The sequence below is a fragment of the Paroedura picta genome, chromosome 4 (assembly GCF_049243985.1).
Source record: "Paroedura picta isolate Pp20150507F chromosome 4, Ppicta_v3.0, whole genome shotgun sequence".
NCBI lineage: Eukaryota > Metazoa > Chordata > Lepidosauria > Squamata > Gekkonidae > Paroedura > Paroedura picta.
The window spans coordinates 53,481,169-53,500,701 of NC_135372.1; the positions used below are offsets into that span (position 1 = coordinate 53,481,169).

The following is a 19,533-nucleotide window of genomic DNA, read 5'->3' on the forward strand; positions in this document are numbered from 1 at the left end:
CTTTATAAGTATGACTTCCAAGAAGGGTTACATCTTGTTAAAGCCTATGTATTCAGAAAGCCCCAAAGTACTTGGCATTTTATGTTTAAAGAATTATTGGCAGCAGGACTAGGAAATGCCCCTGTCTGAGGTCTTGGGAAGCCACTATCAGTCTTGGTGGACTGATGAAACAATATTGTGACTTGGTATAAAGTATCTATATTTTCTTTCCATTCACTCTTTCCTGTAGATTTTATTTTTGTTTTCTTTTTTAACAGCTATTAGGTTTAAAAACAACTTCCTAGGGGAGTACCTACTTTTGTCTGATCATATCCACAGTGTTGAGTTGGGACTGTGTTGATGGATTATAGGCTTTGAGCCCATCCCTATTACATGAATGTATGTTTTAACTTGACTGACACTGGCTTTATTTTTCAAAAAAAAAATTAAGTTGACTGTTAACATTTTTAATGCATTCCGGACTTGAAGCATTACGGTAAGCCAACAAAGCAACCATTATAAATAGCAATAGTTTTCTTTAGAATAGTATCACTATAACATCGGAATTATATAATGTGATATGTTGTCATGCCTTGACATGTGTCTTGAAGTTGGTTGGGCAGTGAACTACATATCCAAGTAACATCATGATTCTGTCATATAATCCACAGTAGTTAAATACTAATATAAAGTATCCAGCAGGAAAGTATATTGTTGTGATTTACAGATCAAGCTAAACTTAAATTATATGATATTTATATTTCCTCCCTACAGGGCTCAACAGGTTTCCCTGGATTCCCAGGTGCCAATGGAGAGAAAGGTGGAAGGGTATGATACCATATTTCTTTATATTCTGTTGTTGTTTACTTAACCAGAATACATCTGGGTACAGTTTGAAGTATCTTTGCCAGTGGGAATTATTACTGGATGTTATTTGTTTTTGGCCCAGTTTTGAGTAAAGCAATACAGGGACTGATGTTTCATGCAGCAAATTTCCTTCCATTAAGGAGCCATTCCTGAAATGGTTATTTCAAACAGTACCACTTCTACCTGCTATGCATTCTAATTAATCAGCCCTCCCCCCACCAAAAAAAAAAGGCTGACGTTGAACAAGCAAAAAGTGAGCATGCTGAAGAATACATATTTAAATGGATAGGAAAAGTCGACATAGCTCTCAGTTTATTTGAAGTAGGTGGGTGGAATAGAAGGTCACTCCATCGCTGTCTATAAAGCTCAACTGGATTTGGCGGATTGCTTGCGGTCAAAATGTGATGAAGTTATCAAAAGGGAGAAGATGGCTTGAAAATGGTGGATGATGACAGCTTAGTGTGTCATTAAGTAAAATTGAAGTAATGTATATCATTACTCTGCCTACCACTCCGTTTTGCTTAACGCTGAAAGCAAAAGTGCAGATTCACCACTTTGAACATAAAATGGATGGCAGACAGCTGCATTTCCAGTGTCCTTGCAAGGTCTTTTCTTATGTATTTTTTTCTTCCTAGAATTGCACTAAGTGAAGTGAAGGCATGCTGTTTTTTACATGCTGCTGGGAATACAAAGGGATGTTAAAACCAATCATTAATTGAACTCTGGGGAGAGATAGTGAGCTAAGTACTCTCCCCCCACTGAACCACATACTGATGGTTTGAATAAATAAGCATAACATAGTTAAACTGCAATCCAGTCAATGCTAAGAAGCATTTGACCATTAAAATAACTGTACATATAGAATGCTTCCTAGCTGTGGGATAGAGATATAGCAACTTTGGCATGTAAATAGAAGCTGTGTTATAAAAGCCATGTTTCATATGAACACTAGCCAGCCACACTCTGACCTATGTGTGGAAAGGGAGAAGCAATGAACTCCGTCACTGCTTATGCAAAACATTTCTCATCCTTATCCATGGTTCCTCTATATATTTGTGAAACAGCCTTGGGGATGGTACTTGCCCAGCTGTCCAAGTTGGAGTAGGGCCAATCAGGACCAATCACTCTGATTGGCCCTGCACCTACAGCTCCTGCCCTCCCTCCCTGGACCCTAGCCACGTTCCTCTCAGACATGCCAGAGACAGAGAGAGACATACAGAACCCTGCCAGACCCAACACAAGCCCTCATTCCCTCCTATCGCTCCTGCTGGAGGCACAGAGAGACAGAGCTGCCCAAGCTGCTGATGGAGACACAGAGAGAGCTGCCCCAAACTGCACACCAGCCCTCCTTCCCTCCTAATTACCTGTTATGCCTTCTGCTGGGAGGCACACAGTGAGAGAGAGACACAGAGAGAGAGAGACTTGCACCTCCTGGTATCCCCTGGGTCCTAATTCCCATTGTATTCCTGCTTGCAATGGGCTTTCTTGCTAGTATTGAAGATAATGGGGATTTTCTGCCCTAAGACTTCAAAGTCATGGTAACTTAGATCTCACTTCCACCTCTTGGTGTAACCCAAAATAACCTTCCTCTTGCTCCTGAGGGATAGAGGGAACTCATGAACAACATGGCTATGGAGCCTGAAATCTGCTCACAAAGATTCACCTATAGAAATGTCAGATGGATTTCACTATTGATTGTAATATATACCGATTCTGCATGGACAGAGAAAACGGGACTGGCACCCATATGGCCACATGCCAGGCTCAAGTTAGCACTGTATAAATACATTGTATATATTACAGTGCCAATGTGTTTATTTGTGACCATACATTAAGATTATATTTTAAAAATTCTAAAATAGATCCTATCAGTTAAAAACCTTTCATATTACAGGCGCTTTTTTGTTGCTTACTATAGTTTTATTTTATTTTCCTTAAGTCTTAAATTTTAAATCATTTCTCTCTCCCTCCCTCTGTTTTACTATCAGTGTATGATCTTAAATAATATAGCTTGCTTATTCCATGCACTCAGAGTGCAGATACTTGATTGAAAGGCTCTACTTTGAAAATGTGCTTTGAAGCTGGTGTCTGTCTCAATGAATACAGGAACAGGAACCTTGAACCAAAATACAAAGCAGTATTCATCATGATTTTTTCCCCTGTTCATGGTTTGCAAACTGAAGTTCATGATGGTTCTTCATGAACATCCATAAACTGTTAAGCAGTTTGTGGTTAGAGCAGTTAGTGGATAGAGCAAAGTGCAGAGGTTTAAAGGGTCTCTGATTCCCTTTAATCCTCTACTTTCTCTTCCCTACAAAAACAGCTATTTCAGTTGTCTTCGTTCATTCATTCATTTTCATTCATTCATTTTGTGACCTGCTACAACCAGCAAGCCAGCTCCTGGCAGATTATGCAGCAAATCAGTACAATAAAACCCCCAGTAAAACCCAACAATTACAAAAATACAATCTCTTTAGTCTCTTTAAATGTTAAAGGGGCTGTAAAAGAAAACATGAAAACAGTTGAGCAGCAGGGAGCAGGGCTAAGCTGTTTTTTGGGCTTTCTACAAGCCCCATCTAAAGGGACTATGATTCAACTGAATGGGATTTTCAACGCCATGAAGCACAAACCACTTTAGTTCGTGAATTTATTTATTTATTTGTTTGTTTGTTTGTTTGTTTGTTTGTTTGTTTATTTATTTATAATTGCATTTATATACCGCCGTTCACCAAAAGGTCTCACCTCCAGGTTCATTTTGGATTGAGGTTCAGTTCATGGTTTGATCACAAACCCCATTTTTTCCCATTCATACCCATCTCTATGCACAACTCTTTTAAATTAAGGAGTGCTCAACACACAAACAGGAAGCATCAGCTACAGTTAGGACTGCCAGTGCAAGGTTGGAAAATTCTTGATTTGAGGGAAATTCATTGGGAAGGGCAAGCTTAGGGAGAGAAGGGAACTCAGTGGGAATGTGGTACCATAAATTCTGTCCCTTGAATCCGCCATTTACTGGAGATCAGTTGCAGTTTTGGGAGAACACCAGGCCACTCCTGGAGCTGGCAATCCCCAAAAAGAACCAACTCTTCTTCATATAAAATTTTAAGAATCAGGACTCACTTATTCCAGTTCTTCCCCCTACTTTCTTTATTAATAGCACTGTAGAAGACAATCCACTTCCATTAATTTATCAATAAATGAGAGAAGAGCCAACAGCACCATTTATCCTGCCCTCAATACTTTCAGATTTCCATTGCTGCTCCAATTGGCTTTGGCCCAGCCTCCATGGCTGGGAGAAATGGAAGGATTTAGCCAATAATTAAAACTCTAATTTGCACTTGAAACCAAAGATTTCAGTGAGGAAAACTCAGAGGGAGGGGGAAGTTACTTTTTTTTTCCTTTAAAAAAATGACAGTTTTGTCTTCATAGAGCTTAAAAAGATATAACTGGCCAACAATATAAGGGGGAATTTTTTATTTTTTTATTTTTATTTTTTTGGTATCAAGTTTTATATACAGGTTTAGGAGCAGGTTCTTTGTAATGCCTACTCTTGAGTTTCAGAATGAAGAACAACATTAAATGGAGAAATCACTTTAAAATCTGGATTGTTAGAGCATAAATATTTTAATGGGGCAAGAATCTCAAAGCTGGAGCAGCTGGAGGGAAGAGGGAATGTTCTTGTCTTGGAGTGAATGGCCGAGTTGGAATACTCATTGGCAGCAACTCAACTGGGGCATTTCAGTGAGTGAAGGAACTGCTCTGAAGGCTCCTTATGGAATATTTCCTCACTGCTGTTCTGCTTATGTGATATGAATTGGACTACACCCAAATTTATATCTGAATGATAGAAGTGCATCATAACAAGTACAATTGACTGATACAGTTGAATGAGAGGGGGGGAAACAACCCAACAAATAATTATTATTGACTTACGGCATAGCTACACATTTGCCTGGCAAGCAAAGATTTCAAAATAGAGCTCACAGGGTAACAGCCATGCATGAAATTGGGGCATTGCATCAGCTGTGCTGTGCTCGCTTAAACCTGCTGAGGATTCAAACTAGCTAGAGAAGTGGGATACAACCAGTGGTGGGGTTAATGTGATTAAGTGAAAAATGTGGGGTTGGCTTCTCTTCCCTACTGACAGCCGTTCTCTTTACAAATGCTCCAATCTATTGCACTGAGATGTTTGCCACATAATTTGTAGTTATGTCTTTTAAGAAAAGAGAGGAATTGCTGGGGAAGGGGAACACATTTATAAAATGCAAAGCAAGTAATAAAATGTGCTGCATAGCTTTCAATCCTAGCAGGTATCTACCCTGCCTTTTTGAAGCTACAAAAACACCTTTTCAACTTAAAACACCAACAATCATTTGTTTGAACTGTTTTTGGCAGGGCTTGCATGGCAAACCAGGCCCACGGGGACAACGAGGACCAACAGTATGTACTTTGCATTATTCTTTCCACCTTCCTTCCTCAATGTTATTGCATACATTTCCATATTAATTACTTTCTTTTCAGTATTTGAAAAGCTGAGCTTTATATTCTGTTGTACTGCAATACGCATTTTTAAAAAATCATTATGTATCTTTCACACTCATTAGGGACCGCGAGGGTCAAGAGGCCCAAGAGGCCCAACTGGAAAACCTGGTCCAAAGGTAATTTGACAGAATCTACAAAACAATTTTACAGTTAGCTATTCCTTTTAATGCAAATGTACATTTCATCTTTGAATAAATCTTTTGCTTCTTTTTCAGGGCACTTCAGGCAACGATGGACCACCTGGCCCACCAGGTGAAAGGGTATGCAAGGATAAATTTTTGCTTGTTGTTCCCTTTTTCTCTTATCAGTATCTTCGTTATGTAATTGCCCTGCAGGGTGGGAGTCCTGGGATAATAAATATGCTTACAACATGCTGGCATGAAAAAGGCCACAACTTTATTAACAACAACCCTGAGAGGGTTGGCATGGCAGAGGGTTAGGAGCCTGAGCAGTCAGCTAACTGCCTTATTTTCACTGGCAATGGCTTGAACCCCTCCCGCCCCAATTCCCATCCGGGAATGCGGGTCCCCAAGCTGCTGTCCTTCCTATCCCAGGAAGTGCCCCACCCTAGATGCCACAGAAGGCGCAAACCTCTTCTGGACCCATCCAGGGCCACCTGACTCTGTGAAATCTATACTTCGCCCAGCCGGGCTTGGCACCCACTCACAGCCTGCCACCTCTTTCCTGGGAAGTAGGCCACGCAGATATACAAATATATATCTCACAAATATAGGCCAACTATACTACTCCCAGATAGACTGAAGCCTATCTGCTAATTTCGTCATGCAAAAGCACAGAAGTTTGAGTACTCATTGAGTGTGATGCTGATCTGAAAGTATCAGGGGCTAGCACTTGTATGATGATGTCATCAGTATGGGGAGGGATGTACTGGTGGAAAGGACCAAGGTATTTTGGACTTTCTCAGGTTGAGGATCCCTTAAACATAGAGGACCAATATACCAGAATCACGACTGGTCTTAAGAAAATATTTGCCCTCCAGGATAGGAGCCAATGAGCATACAGTTCTGCTTTTGGCTGCTTTTCAGTCTTGATGCATACTCCTGTCTATTCTCTAAAGAGGCTAAGGACCATCTCAGGGCTGCATTGTTCCAATCTTATGTTTGGAACTTTACTGATGGTGCACTTTGCCGAAAAGTTTGCCCAGTCTTGATTACAATGTATGGTTCAATTTCTCTCTGAAGCCCTGCATTTACATTTCCTCATGGTGCCATTTATCTGCTTTTAGTGGCTGTCCGTATCTGAACTAGAACATCCCCAGAGAAGTCTTATTGGGAATTAGTCCAGCTCACTTGCTGCCATTTAAAATTAACAAGATCATATACCAGGAAAGCTTGAAGCTGTTCCCCTAGAAGTATTTGTATCACCCTGTTGTGCCCCTTGCGTTACTTTAATCCAGGCTGCAGCTGGCAGTACTCTGCCTACAGAAAAAGACAATGGGTCATTTGCAGATTTCTCCATTCGGTATTCAATTTATTCCATCCCACTCAAGTACTAACAAAACACCCTGAGCCTTTTCATAAACATCTCATAGTAAAATGTATGTGATTTTTGCATTAGTATGCAAAGGTAAACATCAAAGTCCTGACTATTTAGTGTTTCACAAAAGAAATGATAATGCTTTGGTCTGGGAAGCTTTTAATCCTGAAAAAGAAATGTGTAAGAAATCCATGAGAAATACTGTTCTTAGTTAATAAAGTGCTCATTTCTCTTTTCAACTTAGTTTGTAAGCATCTTCCTTATGGTCCCGGAGGCAGTCCCTAAGCTTTGTAATCCCTCTTGGCAATGAAAGTCCTGCTGGAAGACAAGCAGTAGAGAAGAATAGTAACTGAAACAGTTAAGATGCTTGAAGAGTATGCCTAAAATGTAAAAGTAGGAGTGAAACGTAACATGTGTTTTTGCAAGTATGTACATCATACTTGGCTACCGCTTCATTTTTAGTATACATTTGATGTATACTCTGTGATGTGTGAAAAGGCTCCAGTATAGGTAAATTGTGGGGGAGAGGGTTAAAAGTAAAATAAAAACCACACATGCTGATTTGCATTAGTTATTAGGAGAAAGAGCTTTTGCCCTTAATGGGAAACAGCATAAATGTCAAGTCATTTTAGATTAGATTAATCATTAGAAACAGTCTGGGTGGCAATACAGTACCTAAAAAAACCACAAATGTTTACCTAATCCAAATAAATTTCTGCTATTAAAAAACAAAAAACACTGTAATTCTGTTTGACAGAGTTTTATACTGTTTCACTGGTGTTTATATTTATTTGTTGCTATAGGCCTTCTTGCAGAATACTCTTAGGGAGAGGTGGGATGTGTATGTTTTAAATAAATTTGTGTCTTTATAGTTATAACCTCCTATAATATAATTCTGTACTGCATGATATTCTGAGAATTATGGGATTTTCCCATCCTCCGTGAGTCTTGTGAGGGGAATGGATAACTGATAAGAAACAAAAAAGGCAATCCATAGAACGGTACACAGGAAGTCTTGAACAGGGACACATTTATTGTGGTCCCCTTAGCCATAAGTATCCATGTAGTCTTGACTGAGGCTGTTCACAAGAAAAGCAAATTCATTCCCAAACTACTTAGTTTTTGAGAGCCATTTTCAGTCCAGACATTCTGAACCTTTCAGTCTAGGATCACTCAAATAAAAAGGAAACTACACTAATGAAACATGAGATCCTAATATTCTAAAGTTTTACTTTCCAATGAAGAAAAGGAGTTGTTTTTTATATCCGATTTTTCACTACTTGAAGGAATCTTTAAGTGGCTTATAATCACCTTCCCTTCCTCACATCACAGCAGACACCCTGCGTAGTAGGTGGGGCTGAGAGAGCTCTGAGACTGGCCCAATATCTCTGTGACTGACTCAATGAGGCATCAGTTTCAGGGTCCCAAGTCAGCTGTACATTTCCAAGTAAAGATTGAGGGTGGTTTTTGTCCACCACCCCTCTTCATTAAGAAAGGTTATGTTTTAATAATCAGAAATGGAAGAGGAAGTAATGTACAAATAAGAGAGAAATCTAGTTGTCAATGACATGTAGCCTTATTTCAAAATAAGCACCAGAGTAGGTGCACTTTTAAAAAATGAGATTTCTAGATATTTCCTCCTTTCATGTTATTTTAATTGTCTGGGTTTGTTTTTTTCTTTGTAAGCAGTCTTCTATGCCTTCATTTGTTCTTATCTGTACTGCTGTCAGCTGGATATAGAACCATAGACAGTATTCCAAAACCTCTTCTGAGAAGTCCCCTGGCTGAGCATCAACCACATATATAAATGATAATCACAATTTAGCAGGATGCAGGCTTCCATTTTGCTCTATTTTATGTCTCTTTATGCAGAATGCTTTCTTTCAGAATGTTTTTCTCATACATTTCTTCAGTTGCAAGAGACAGCTGTAAATGTGGCTTTCTCTGTGCATTTCATTTAATTCCAGATTCTAAGGAGAAGAGTTTAAAGAATTTGGGGATGGCGTTCTTAGGGTTGGCCCTACCATGAAGCAAGATAGAGTAATTGCTTACGGGTAGAGGAAGGTGGCAGACTCTAGGTGCCAACCTTCTAATGTGTGTCATTTTTAAAAAAAACAAATGACTTGAAGAATTCCTCCCCCCACTTCTGGAACGAACTATGGTTCAGTGGTACAGCACATGCCTTTCAACCAGAACTTCCCAAGTTCAGCCTCTAAAATGTAGTAGATGATCTCAGGAATCAGCAACAACCTCTTTCGGCCTGAGTGAGATTCTGCCAGATAGTCCATGGAGAGACTGAAGGCTCAAATCCCAGGGTCCTGGTCACCTTGAGGATTCATGGAGCTGGGCAGGTGATTTGTTTTCAGAGGATGTTTTGGTATGAAGAAGATAAAATCTTTGTCAGTTATCTGTGATGGAAATTGACACATCTTGTGTTGTGCCACCTGTATTTGGCCTATGGGTATACCTTTCTGTGTTGTAATATACTTGCTGAAACAAAAATATTTCCCACTAAGATTGCTCAGCTTGTCAGCTACAACACTAGCACTAAAAAGGGAGAACCAATGTTAGGTTTTTTTTCTCTCCGCTGGTTTATTAGTGTATTGATTTTACTATTTTTTTCTGGCAGATGTTAGTTACATATTATTGTTTGCAGATGGTAATAAGGCATTTGCCTTGCATTATTTGGCAACAGTTTGCAATAAATTCATAGTTTATTGTTGGATTTTACTGTGGTCTAGTGTAATGCTAAACAGAGTTATGTTCATCAGTGTCCATTAACCTCTCTACATCAGTTTGTTCTGCTATAAATGTAAATAATTAAATGACATCGTAACATTTTCTGGAAAATATTTGTACTGCCCCCATGGTGGCAGAAACAGCAATAGTAATGATATTAACAATAATATTTACATATGTTTTTAAAATTGTTATTAGGGACCGCAAGGGCCACAGGGGCCAGTTGGCTTCCCTGGACCAAAGGGACCTCCTGTAAGTATTATTTTTCTGTCTTTCTTTTTACTTTCTAATGAAACAGCTATGTGGACCGCATGACATAGAACATGATTGACGGAAACACTAATGATTAAGAATTATTTGTCATTGTATTAGGTGGCCTTGGCAAGGTTTACAGGTCAAAAAGTAGTTTAAAATGTTTATATGAAGAACAGCAGGTGTAAGTAAGTTAAATCCCTTTGCCCCAGTGTATACGTGTATGTGCAATCACATTTTTCAGGCTAAACACATAACTACACTCCATGTAATGCCTTTTATTAGGACAACCCAAATTGACACAAAACATTGTGCAAACTCTTGAGCTCACCAAACCTGCCTAGTGGGTTACATTACAAAAATTTTAAAAGACCGAGGTGTGAGAAGTAGATTTCCAGGCCACGATGATGTCATTGACTCTCTACCCAGCGGGAATCATTTTTCAGCAGGACTTCATATCTGGTAAATAGGCATGTGATTGCAGTTAAAGTGTGTAGTGAGGGAAGGGGAAAGGGTGGATCTCTGCATGCACTGCCCAAGATCAGTGATACAAAGGTGATGCTTCAGAGAAACAGTTCCTTCTCTTAGATGGCTGCAGGTTTGCAGTTGCCAATTTTCATAATATTATTCTAAACTGTCCCTGCTTTCAGACAGCAGTTCACACCAACGATATCTCTGTCTGCAAAACACAGTGGGTAGGAGGATTTACTTGTGAAGAAGGTGGCCGTTGTCCCATACCACAGTGGTCCCCAACCTTTTTATCACCAGGGACCGGTCAACGCTTGACAATTTTACTGAGGCCTGGGGGGGGGGAGTATCCTTTTGCCGAGGGATGTCATCACCGCTGCTTGAGCCCCTACTACACTAGCTTTCCTGCTGGTGCCCCTGACTTTCCACCGCCTTCTGGGAGGTGCTGCCAGCAGCAGCTGTGCAGTGCCACGCCAAGGGGGAGCCCCAGCCATGGTGGCTGCTGGTGAGCACCAAAGATGAGCCGGCAGCAGAGTGGCAGGGCAGCAGCCAGGGAGGAGGACGAGGAGGAGCCATGGCCTGGTACCAACTGATCCACAGACCAGTACCGGTCCCCAGACCAAGGGTTGGGGACCACTGCCATACCAGTCCTTCTGTGTGTATCTTGTGAATAGCTATTCCGGAATCCATTTAGATAAAGTTCAATCATGAACCAAGTGGCAGAGTATATTAGATGATCCCCTCACCCCAAATATATAAAAATATCTAAAGCTGTGGAGTGAGAGCTCAGGGCCAACCGAAGACGTGCTTTGTATTTAATAGTGACAGGAGAAATGAATTCAGACATCATGAAATTAGCCTGGAGAAGTTCTCCGTTTAGGGAGTGTGGCACTAAACGAGCTGGTTTTGCAATGTTACATTAGAAATAAATATTTGCTGAGAAACACGGTAATGGCACTAGAAAATGATTTAACAAACAACTGAATTGTATAGATGAAAGTCAAGATATGAAGGAAGCCTATCACTCTTGCTTCTTTTGCTAGTGCTGCCATTAAAATCGAAATCCTCCTTTTGTCACTTTCTGTGTTATGTCCTGCAATATGAGAGCACACTGCTGTAAATGTTGTGCATACTCTGAATGAAGTTGTTGGAGGCTAAGGGAGGATATTGGAAATTTTCCAGAATCTGCCAGGTGAATCTCTGCTTGATGACCAGAGGCCACTAGAGGTCACTCTCTATCTCTGGTATGTCAGTCGGAGCAAACAACAACTAAAAAGGTGCAGAAATTAATGGGAAAGTACGCAATCTGCCCATGGCAGGCTATCACCAAAATGCATGTGCTACACACACTGACTAGGTTATTGACTTTAAAATGCCGCATTCATAAATGGAGCTGAAGCATTCACTGACTGGAATAACATGTAGCCTCTCAAAACTTTTAGGGTTCCATTTGTGGCATTGATCTGTTTTGTTCGAATCAATGGGCTTCACTGTTTCTTTCTCCTTAATGCAATTCTTTGGAAGAAACAGAAACCCCATTTAAGTCCCTCTTCTAGATGAGTTTGCCCCTGTAGGCTGGATGAGACTGTAGCCAGCTTGATCCAGCAGCCAATTCACCCGGTCTCTGTTTGCATTGCAGAATGGCACTAGGAGAGCTAATTTTTGCAGTCTTGTTAATTCTAACTTTTGGAATCTATTTGGTCAGTGGACACATGTTTCAGTGTTAGAGCATCTGTGAGCAGTCCCAGGTTTAAACCTTGGCCTCCCAGATAAAATGATCAGACTGCAAGTGCTTTGAAAGACTGTTATTTGTTTGAGAACCTGGAGAGCCATTACTGGTTAGACAGTCTTAACCACTTTAACCACTTGACACAGTAAAAGGCAGCTTTGTACATTCATGTATGTGTACATCATTGTAATACAAAAGGAACCACAGTTTATAACCCTGCAAGAGAAAGGAATACAATAACCTGAGGATGTAATTTAAAGCAGAAGAAAGTGGCATCAGAGGAGAGGGTTAACATACACGTGCCCTACTGCTTCTTACTTCTACATCCACCTCCTGAGGTCTGTTTCTTTTCTTATAAAATATATGACCATCAAGGTTGAATTACATATACTTGCTGTTAACATGTTCTTAGATCCTAAGAAATAGAATCACAGAAACATAGAATTATATAGATGGAAGGGATCTCCAGGGCCATCTGGTACAACCTCCTGCACAATGCAGGAATTCACAACTACCTGCCCACCCACAGTGTCCCCAATTTCATGCCCAAGTGATCCCTCCACCAAAAATCTCTAGAATCCAGTCTGGCCTGGTGGAAATTCACCTACCATCCCACAGTGGTGATTAGCAATTCCCTGGTTATGCAAGGAAGGGCCTCAAGAGACAAACACGGGCACATCCCTTCCTAACCACCCACTCAAAATCTGCTTAACTTGGTATGAGGTATAGTCATGACTGCTAGGCTTGATGGCATCATCTTTTCATAACCAGAAAAACCTGTGAGACTATCCCCCCGTTTTTTTTTAAGGGTCCTCCAGGGAAGGATGGTTTGCCTGGACATCCAGGACAGCGAGGTGAAACTGTAAGTTTACTCATATTCTTCTGCATGATATTGTTGCTGGAATATATTTAATAAACATCAATGGGACATTATTCTGTTGTTTAATGAACAGGGAGAGAGAGTTTATTCCCAGTAGATTAGAAACTTGGGCATTTTAAAGACTTTCTGAGCACCTGAGTTACTGTTAATTGTTGCATTCTCTGGGTTATTTCACACATGCATGCTCACTACTTCATGGTTCAATGTGAAGAAGCCGTTGGAGCTCTAAAAATTATTCAAGCACTACTTTTCAATGGGAGGAGTTGTGGGTAGAGTTGGGCATGAATTGCAGTTTTGTTCAGTTCATGGTTTGTGGCATGACTGGATCACAAACCATCATGAACACTTAGGGTCTAAATGAACCATTTTGTTTTGTGAGGTGTGTGAGATAGTATGATAGCTCTTACTGGTGTGCTAGAGACATCAAACACAGCTGATTCTTCTCTATTTGCCCTCCAAGTTTGGTGAGCATTGGATTTACAGGATCTGAGTTAAACCTCCTTCCTTCAAGAAGATGTTCCTGACTGGCCCAACAAGATCCATTGGTCCCTTCCTGATACCCCCTTACATGACTGAACATGGCCTACCTTCCATTAAAGTTGCTGTCTCTGTTGAACAATGTTTCTGTTGAAATATTCAAGTTGATATATTATATGTTATGTTATGATTGTTGTATTTGTTATGATGTTCCATGTTCCCCATGACGTTTTATGTAAACCATCCAGAGCCGTATGGAAGGGCAGTATAAAAACCTAAATAAATACATTAAAAGTGCTTTATGGGGAAATGAGCATCTGTCATTTTTGCAGAAAGCATTTTCTTGGGGGCACTTTCTTTGGGGTATCAAAACTCAGATCCCATAAAACCTATCTTCACCAGACTTGGAGGGAGGATAAATGACAGTCAGCCCAGGTGACAGTCAGCCCAGGTGAGTTTGACATCTCTAACTTGTACAAGATCCATTCTATACACTTCTGAATCTCTTGAGCCAGCACATGCCAGATGGTAATTTTGACAGGCACAGGTTTAATAGGTTTAAGAGTCTATAGAACTAATACATTGTGATCTAGAAACATCAGATTCACAGGGGACCTCCCCTGGGTTGCTTTTCTGCATACCCTCCAAGTTCTTACCCACCTGGAAATGAATCCATTAATGATCTACCACAAACAGCTGTGAAGTTCATGGAAAGTTCATACCAGTTGACCTGCCATGAACTTCACAGTGCTAGCCTTGAACCAGTCAAAATTAATCACGAACCTCTAGATAGTGAGCCAATTCATGCCATCCTTACATTTGTGCAGAAGAATCGTCCTGCAGTACTAGACTGAAGTCTAGCTACTGTAGTGCTCTCTTTCTTCTGATTGTTAACCAAATGCTCACTGAAGCATTTAAGCAGGCATGAAGTTGGGCAACAAACATAATTTTTTGTGTTCCCAGCATCCATTATCAAATGCTAACTTCTCTTGAGTATGTAAATTCAATTTACCTATGAATGCTAAAAGGTACTGATAAGTCTATCTTCCATTAATTTGGTAATTCTTCTTGAAGCCATCTGCCTGAGCTAATGGCCACTGCTGCATTAAACAGTATGAATCTATCACTGAATGGTAACAAGGAGTGGTGATCATATTCCCATGGGAATCAGCTTTCAGTGTCCTGCTCAGAGAAAATAAAAGCCTACAATTTATTTAGGTATGGATAGTCTATTTGAAGGAGTGTCTCCTTCAAAAAGGATCTTATTTAATCTTCCTGCCTAGAAACAGTACCTTATATGTCTCTATATTATTATACCATGTAGATATCATAGTACATCAAGGCAGATTTGGTGGTTTTATTATATAGGCACCACAACTATAAGAATTCTAATTAGAGCTGTACTTCAGTGAAGGATGACCAATTTGCTTAATTAACATAGGCTTGCAGAACCACCTGTCTAACAGAAATGGACCGTGTTATCTTAAAGATGTTTTAAATCAAGGAATCTACAATCACATTGATTTTGATACTGAAGACTGAGAGAGGGATTAGAATATTCCCAAACTCCAATATCCAAAAGTAGCTGATTTGGGTCAGCTCAGGGGCATCCAAAATTACCCCAAACATTCCTGAAATTGCAAGGAAAAAAAGTATCTGCCAGAATTTCAGAAGCGTTTCAAGTTTCAGAGAGGTCAGGAGTGGGGAGGGAGAAAGAGACAGCTGGCCTTGGATAACAGCTGGAACATGAGTCCATGTCTTCTAATACAAAATAATGCTCTTTAAATTTTAAAGGGACTGGGCATCTCCAAACAGTTGTTTTCCTGGGTCAACTTCCTCTTTATGCATTTCTACATAGCTGTATTTGCATGCCTGCTTTTAACACATCTGCCTGAATATCTGCAACATATATTTGAGCTCTGAGATCGCAGTCATCCAATCAGTTTCATAAAGTGTATCCTGTGAAACTAATTGCCACTGAACCACACCTCTGGATGAGCTAATCTCATAATGACTAGAAATAATAGAGCTCTGGAAGCGACTTCCGCATTTTACGTTTAAGTGTGCACACTTATAATAGGAACAACAATCCTTATTCTGGGAGAAGGTTAATGCCTTGACATGAAATTCTTTGCTTGTCCCATCTTCAATAGCTATACAGAGGACTTTATAATATACAGAAGTATGACAATATAACTTTGTTTGTTTCCTCCACAGGGATTTCAAGGCAAAACTGGCCCACCGGGTCCTGGTGGAGTTGTTGGACCGCAGGTACATTGTTTTATCTAACTTTACCTCTGTAGATACTGGAAAGAACTTTTAGTTCACACAACAGTCCCATATTAGTTGACACAGGATACAGCCTCACACATCTACTGAGAAGTTTCTTTGAGTAAGTCAGCCTATTATTTACATCTGACCACTTGGCAACATCTTTGCCGAGAAGTCAAAGTGATTTTGTTGATTTGCCACTAATGGTGCTCTAACACCCGTCGGCTCTGTTGCAAGCAAGAGGCTAGCCCTTGATAGGCAGTTCTGCTGTCCGTGGCTGGCCTTTCCCTCTTTTTTTGGCCCCTTGCAACAGTGCAGTGGAATATCTTTTCTCCCCAGGAAAAAAAAGGAAGATGGGGAGCTACTTCTCTTGGAGAAGGCACCCTTCAACTAGAAGAGATGCATGGACAAGGGCATCACACAGGCAAAGGAGGGCCTACTGGCTGGACAGCTAGAGCAGGATCAGAACTATGCCTTGTCCCTTAGCAGAGAGTAGACTTTGGCAGAATCCAGACATACAGCTGATGTAGGACTCTAGTAGACATGGTCACTCTGGGGCTGGAGGTGTGGAGTGGTGCCCCACCCAGGCCATACCTCATGTATATGCACTGTCACCCCCTCTATGCCTCCTGCTCAGATCTACTGCTGCCCTTTAGTAGCTGCCGAAAGCTGATTGCAGCAAGGCTTTACCCATAAGTGGTCATGTTCACTGAACAGTGCTCTCACCTGCTGAATTTGCCTACTGTGAAGGTGATCATGCCCCTTTTTGACCACAGTGACATGACAAGTCTCTCCCAAGATTTTCTGTTGGAATTTATATTTAATAGCTCAATTGTCATTTTTAACTAAGTGAATATTTCAAGGCAAATCTGGAAGGTTCTGGCCAAATAAACACACAAAGAATTTGGGAGGGGGGACATAAAAGAGAAGAGTGAAATTTCTACTTCAGGACCAGTTATATTTCAGGCACTGTTGATCCACTTGTCCTATGGGAAGCTTCTGTCTCTCACCTGTAGTGGACAACCTTTGGGAGTCTGAGCAAGCAAGGTTGATATGAGTGGGGATGAAAGCTGCCATCCTTGGGTGAAAAATCTAAGTTGTCTGAGGAAAACAAAATGAATTTCAGTTAAGTTTAGCAAAATTTTAAACTTCAGTGCCATACATTCCACTTAGGTGCACAGAAAACCAACTTCCCAAGCAGAAATGGTTTTCACATGTTTCTTTCTTTATGCATCAAGTGTAATGGTGTTTAACTATATTATACCAAAGGGAATACTATCTAGGACCCCTGAAAGATACCTAACACATGTATTGGAAATCATTTTCAATTCAATTCCAATCAGCGAGTCAGATCTCTGCTTAAGTATCAGTAGAGGGTAATTAGTTTAGGAAAAATATTTCAGAAGAAACTTTGCGATCAAAGTCTATGAGATACTGTGGTAAGGTGAAAAGTTTCTTGGAAATCTCTCTGGCAAACCATTCCATTTGCTTCCTTTCCTTGTGTGGACTATAGGATGTTTTTCAGGCATCACAAAGGATGGCAAACTTTATATTAAATCTTTATAGAATGTAAGATCTTTTAAAAGTTCTTCCCATCTAGCTTAAGCTAGAAAAGGCTTCTGAAAAAGTTTCCATTGCTTCCAAAACTCCATTGATGCAAAAAAGCAAGGGTCTTTCTGAGTACTAATTTTATCTGAACTAACTTTTGTTTTCCTCTCTGTTTTTCATTGACTAAGCTTTGTTTACTATCCAGTATGATCATGCCGTTTGAATGGGTAAAGATAGATAACATCCTAGCTCATTTATATAGGTGACTGCTATTCTGCAGTCTCTAGGGGAAAATCTATGAATTCCACAATTATACATCCAAACTTACAAAGAATATCAGCATAAATGGGTACCAAGAGTATTGTTATCATTCTGTTTGGGGTTTGATATAGCTATTCTGCTATTTATTTATTGGGGGGGGGTTGCTGGGTAAGGGAGGGAGCATTCAGTACATAGAAATATGTACACGAGATTTCGATTGGCAAAAGGCCACAGTATTTTTTGAATACAACGTGAGCAAAATAGAACAAACACTGGGGACAGATCCAATGGTCCGCTCCCCTCCCATCCTTCAGCTAGCTAACTGCATTCTCTCGGAATGGAAATCCATATCCGGCAGTCCCGCCCGTGGGGTCCGAGCAACACACCTGTCAAATTCTCCTCCATTCTGACCTGCCAGTCTGCCAGGAAAGTGAAGCTTGGGAGAAGCCCACAGGGGTTAGCTTCTATTCGGGTCCACCACAGCCACCTTGTCACATGTGACAGCTGTCTCCCTCAACGGGAAGATGCCACTCCCTGTCACATACACAGCCTCATAAGAAGGTTCCCAAAACTAGGCAGAGCCCAGCTCGCCGGCATGGGCTCAGACCCAAAGTGATAAACCACATCTGAAACAATTGGAATTCCATGCACAAGGAAGCAAGGCTAGTTAAAAACTTGAGAAAGCAGGGATCCTGGCTTCACTCTTCTTTTAGGTCCAGACAATGGAAACATGGGCAATGGAAGACAATGGAAACATTTAGGTCAAGACAATAGAAACACTGTGTATACTGGTGGCATTGTAGTATATCAGATGCCTTAATGATGTTGCCCTTTTGGGTTTAGGGCCCCACTGGAGAGACTGGCCCAATTGGTGAAAGAGGTCACCCTGGTCCTCCGGGCCCTCCAGGTGAACAAGGCCTTCCAGGTGCTGCTGGAAAAGAAGGTGCTAAGGTATGAGCATTAGTGTGTTTACTGTACTGGATGCATAAAAAAACTGTTTTGCCTTCAATATATAATGTGCAGAATGTATGGATATTCTCCCTATTTTATGGTAGTTTGTTACAGCTTTGAAGACTTTGTATAAGTTTTGTATCAACTGAAGCAATATGTGTGCTTACTGTTTCATATTTAATATCGGCTGCTACTCCTGTCTGAATGGATGCACCCAAAACAGCAAGCACTAAAGTACGCAAACATAAAATTAAATTGTGGAACAAAACAGTGGGTCAAATATGCTGACTACTGTTGAACAATTCCCAGCTGATCAGATAAATGGGGATTCATTACAAAACTGGGAAGGGAAGCTCCAGACACACACAAGTACAATTCCTGATTCTCTATACGATTCAGGACTCCCAAAACAGCTGGAAAGGAGGGAGGGGAATAAGACTGGATATCTGATGGTGGTTGACGGTGGCTATTGGAGCACTGAATTTCAACCCAGGGGTTGCAAAGGGTTTTCCTATAACCCAGGATTAGGGATTAGGAATGTAAAAGGAGTCTGAGTGTGTGTGTATGTGTGTGAATAAAAGAGAGAGTCCTTCTCCCCATCCTGCTTACATAAATGTGAAATATAAATACAGGGAAAATATAAAGAAAACCTTTAGTGTGGAAGAGAGCTTTGTTTATCTCTAGATAATAATCAAATTCAGCATTCTGTATCAGCTGAAGTTTCCAAGCTGTCTCCAGGGGCAGAGTATATTACCTTAGTCTAGTCTCAAGATTACTGGGCATGGATTCATATAGCCATATATTCTGGATGGATCAAGGTAGGGAGTCATTCTTCATGTTAATTAGAGATGTAAGAAAGACAGCTTTTTTTTGGGGGGGGGGCATCTGAATCAACTTGCTATTGAATCAGTTATAATACCAGAGTCATAAACTAGTCATCCATGACCATCTAAAGCCCATACTAAAGACTGACACTAGCCATTCTATAAAATTGGATAGACTTTGGGTGATGCAATGTCTTACTTAACCACTTCTGCAATCAAAAGTGATGCGATGCCTTACCTAATCACTT

General features: G+C 40.5%; 1 protein-coding gene across 4 annotated transcripts in view; it reads left to right on the top strand.

Annotated features, from left to right (window-relative positions):
- COL11A1 (collagen type XI alpha 1 chain) overlaps positions 1–19,533 on the top strand; it is a 272,666-nt gene that overhangs the window by 175,112 nt on the left and 78,021 nt on the right. For all 4 annotated transcript variants that reach the window (XM_077332842.1, XM_077332844.1, XM_077332843.1 and 1 more), the window contains 8 exons: positions 754–807; positions 5,242–5,286; positions 5,451–5,504; positions 5,604–5,648; positions 9,823–9,876; positions 12,882–12,935; positions 15,648–15,701; positions 18,354–18,461. In XM_077332842.1, coding sequence (XP_077188957.1) covers positions 754–807; positions 5,242–5,286; positions 5,451–5,504; positions 5,604–5,648; positions 9,823–9,876; positions 12,882–12,935; positions 15,648–15,701; positions 18,354–18,461 — 468 coding nt within the window. The remainder of the gene's footprint in view (positions 1–753; positions 808–5,241; positions 5,287–5,450; positions 5,505–5,603; positions 5,649–9,822; positions 9,877–12,881; positions 12,936–15,647; positions 15,702–18,353; positions 18,462–19,533) is intronic.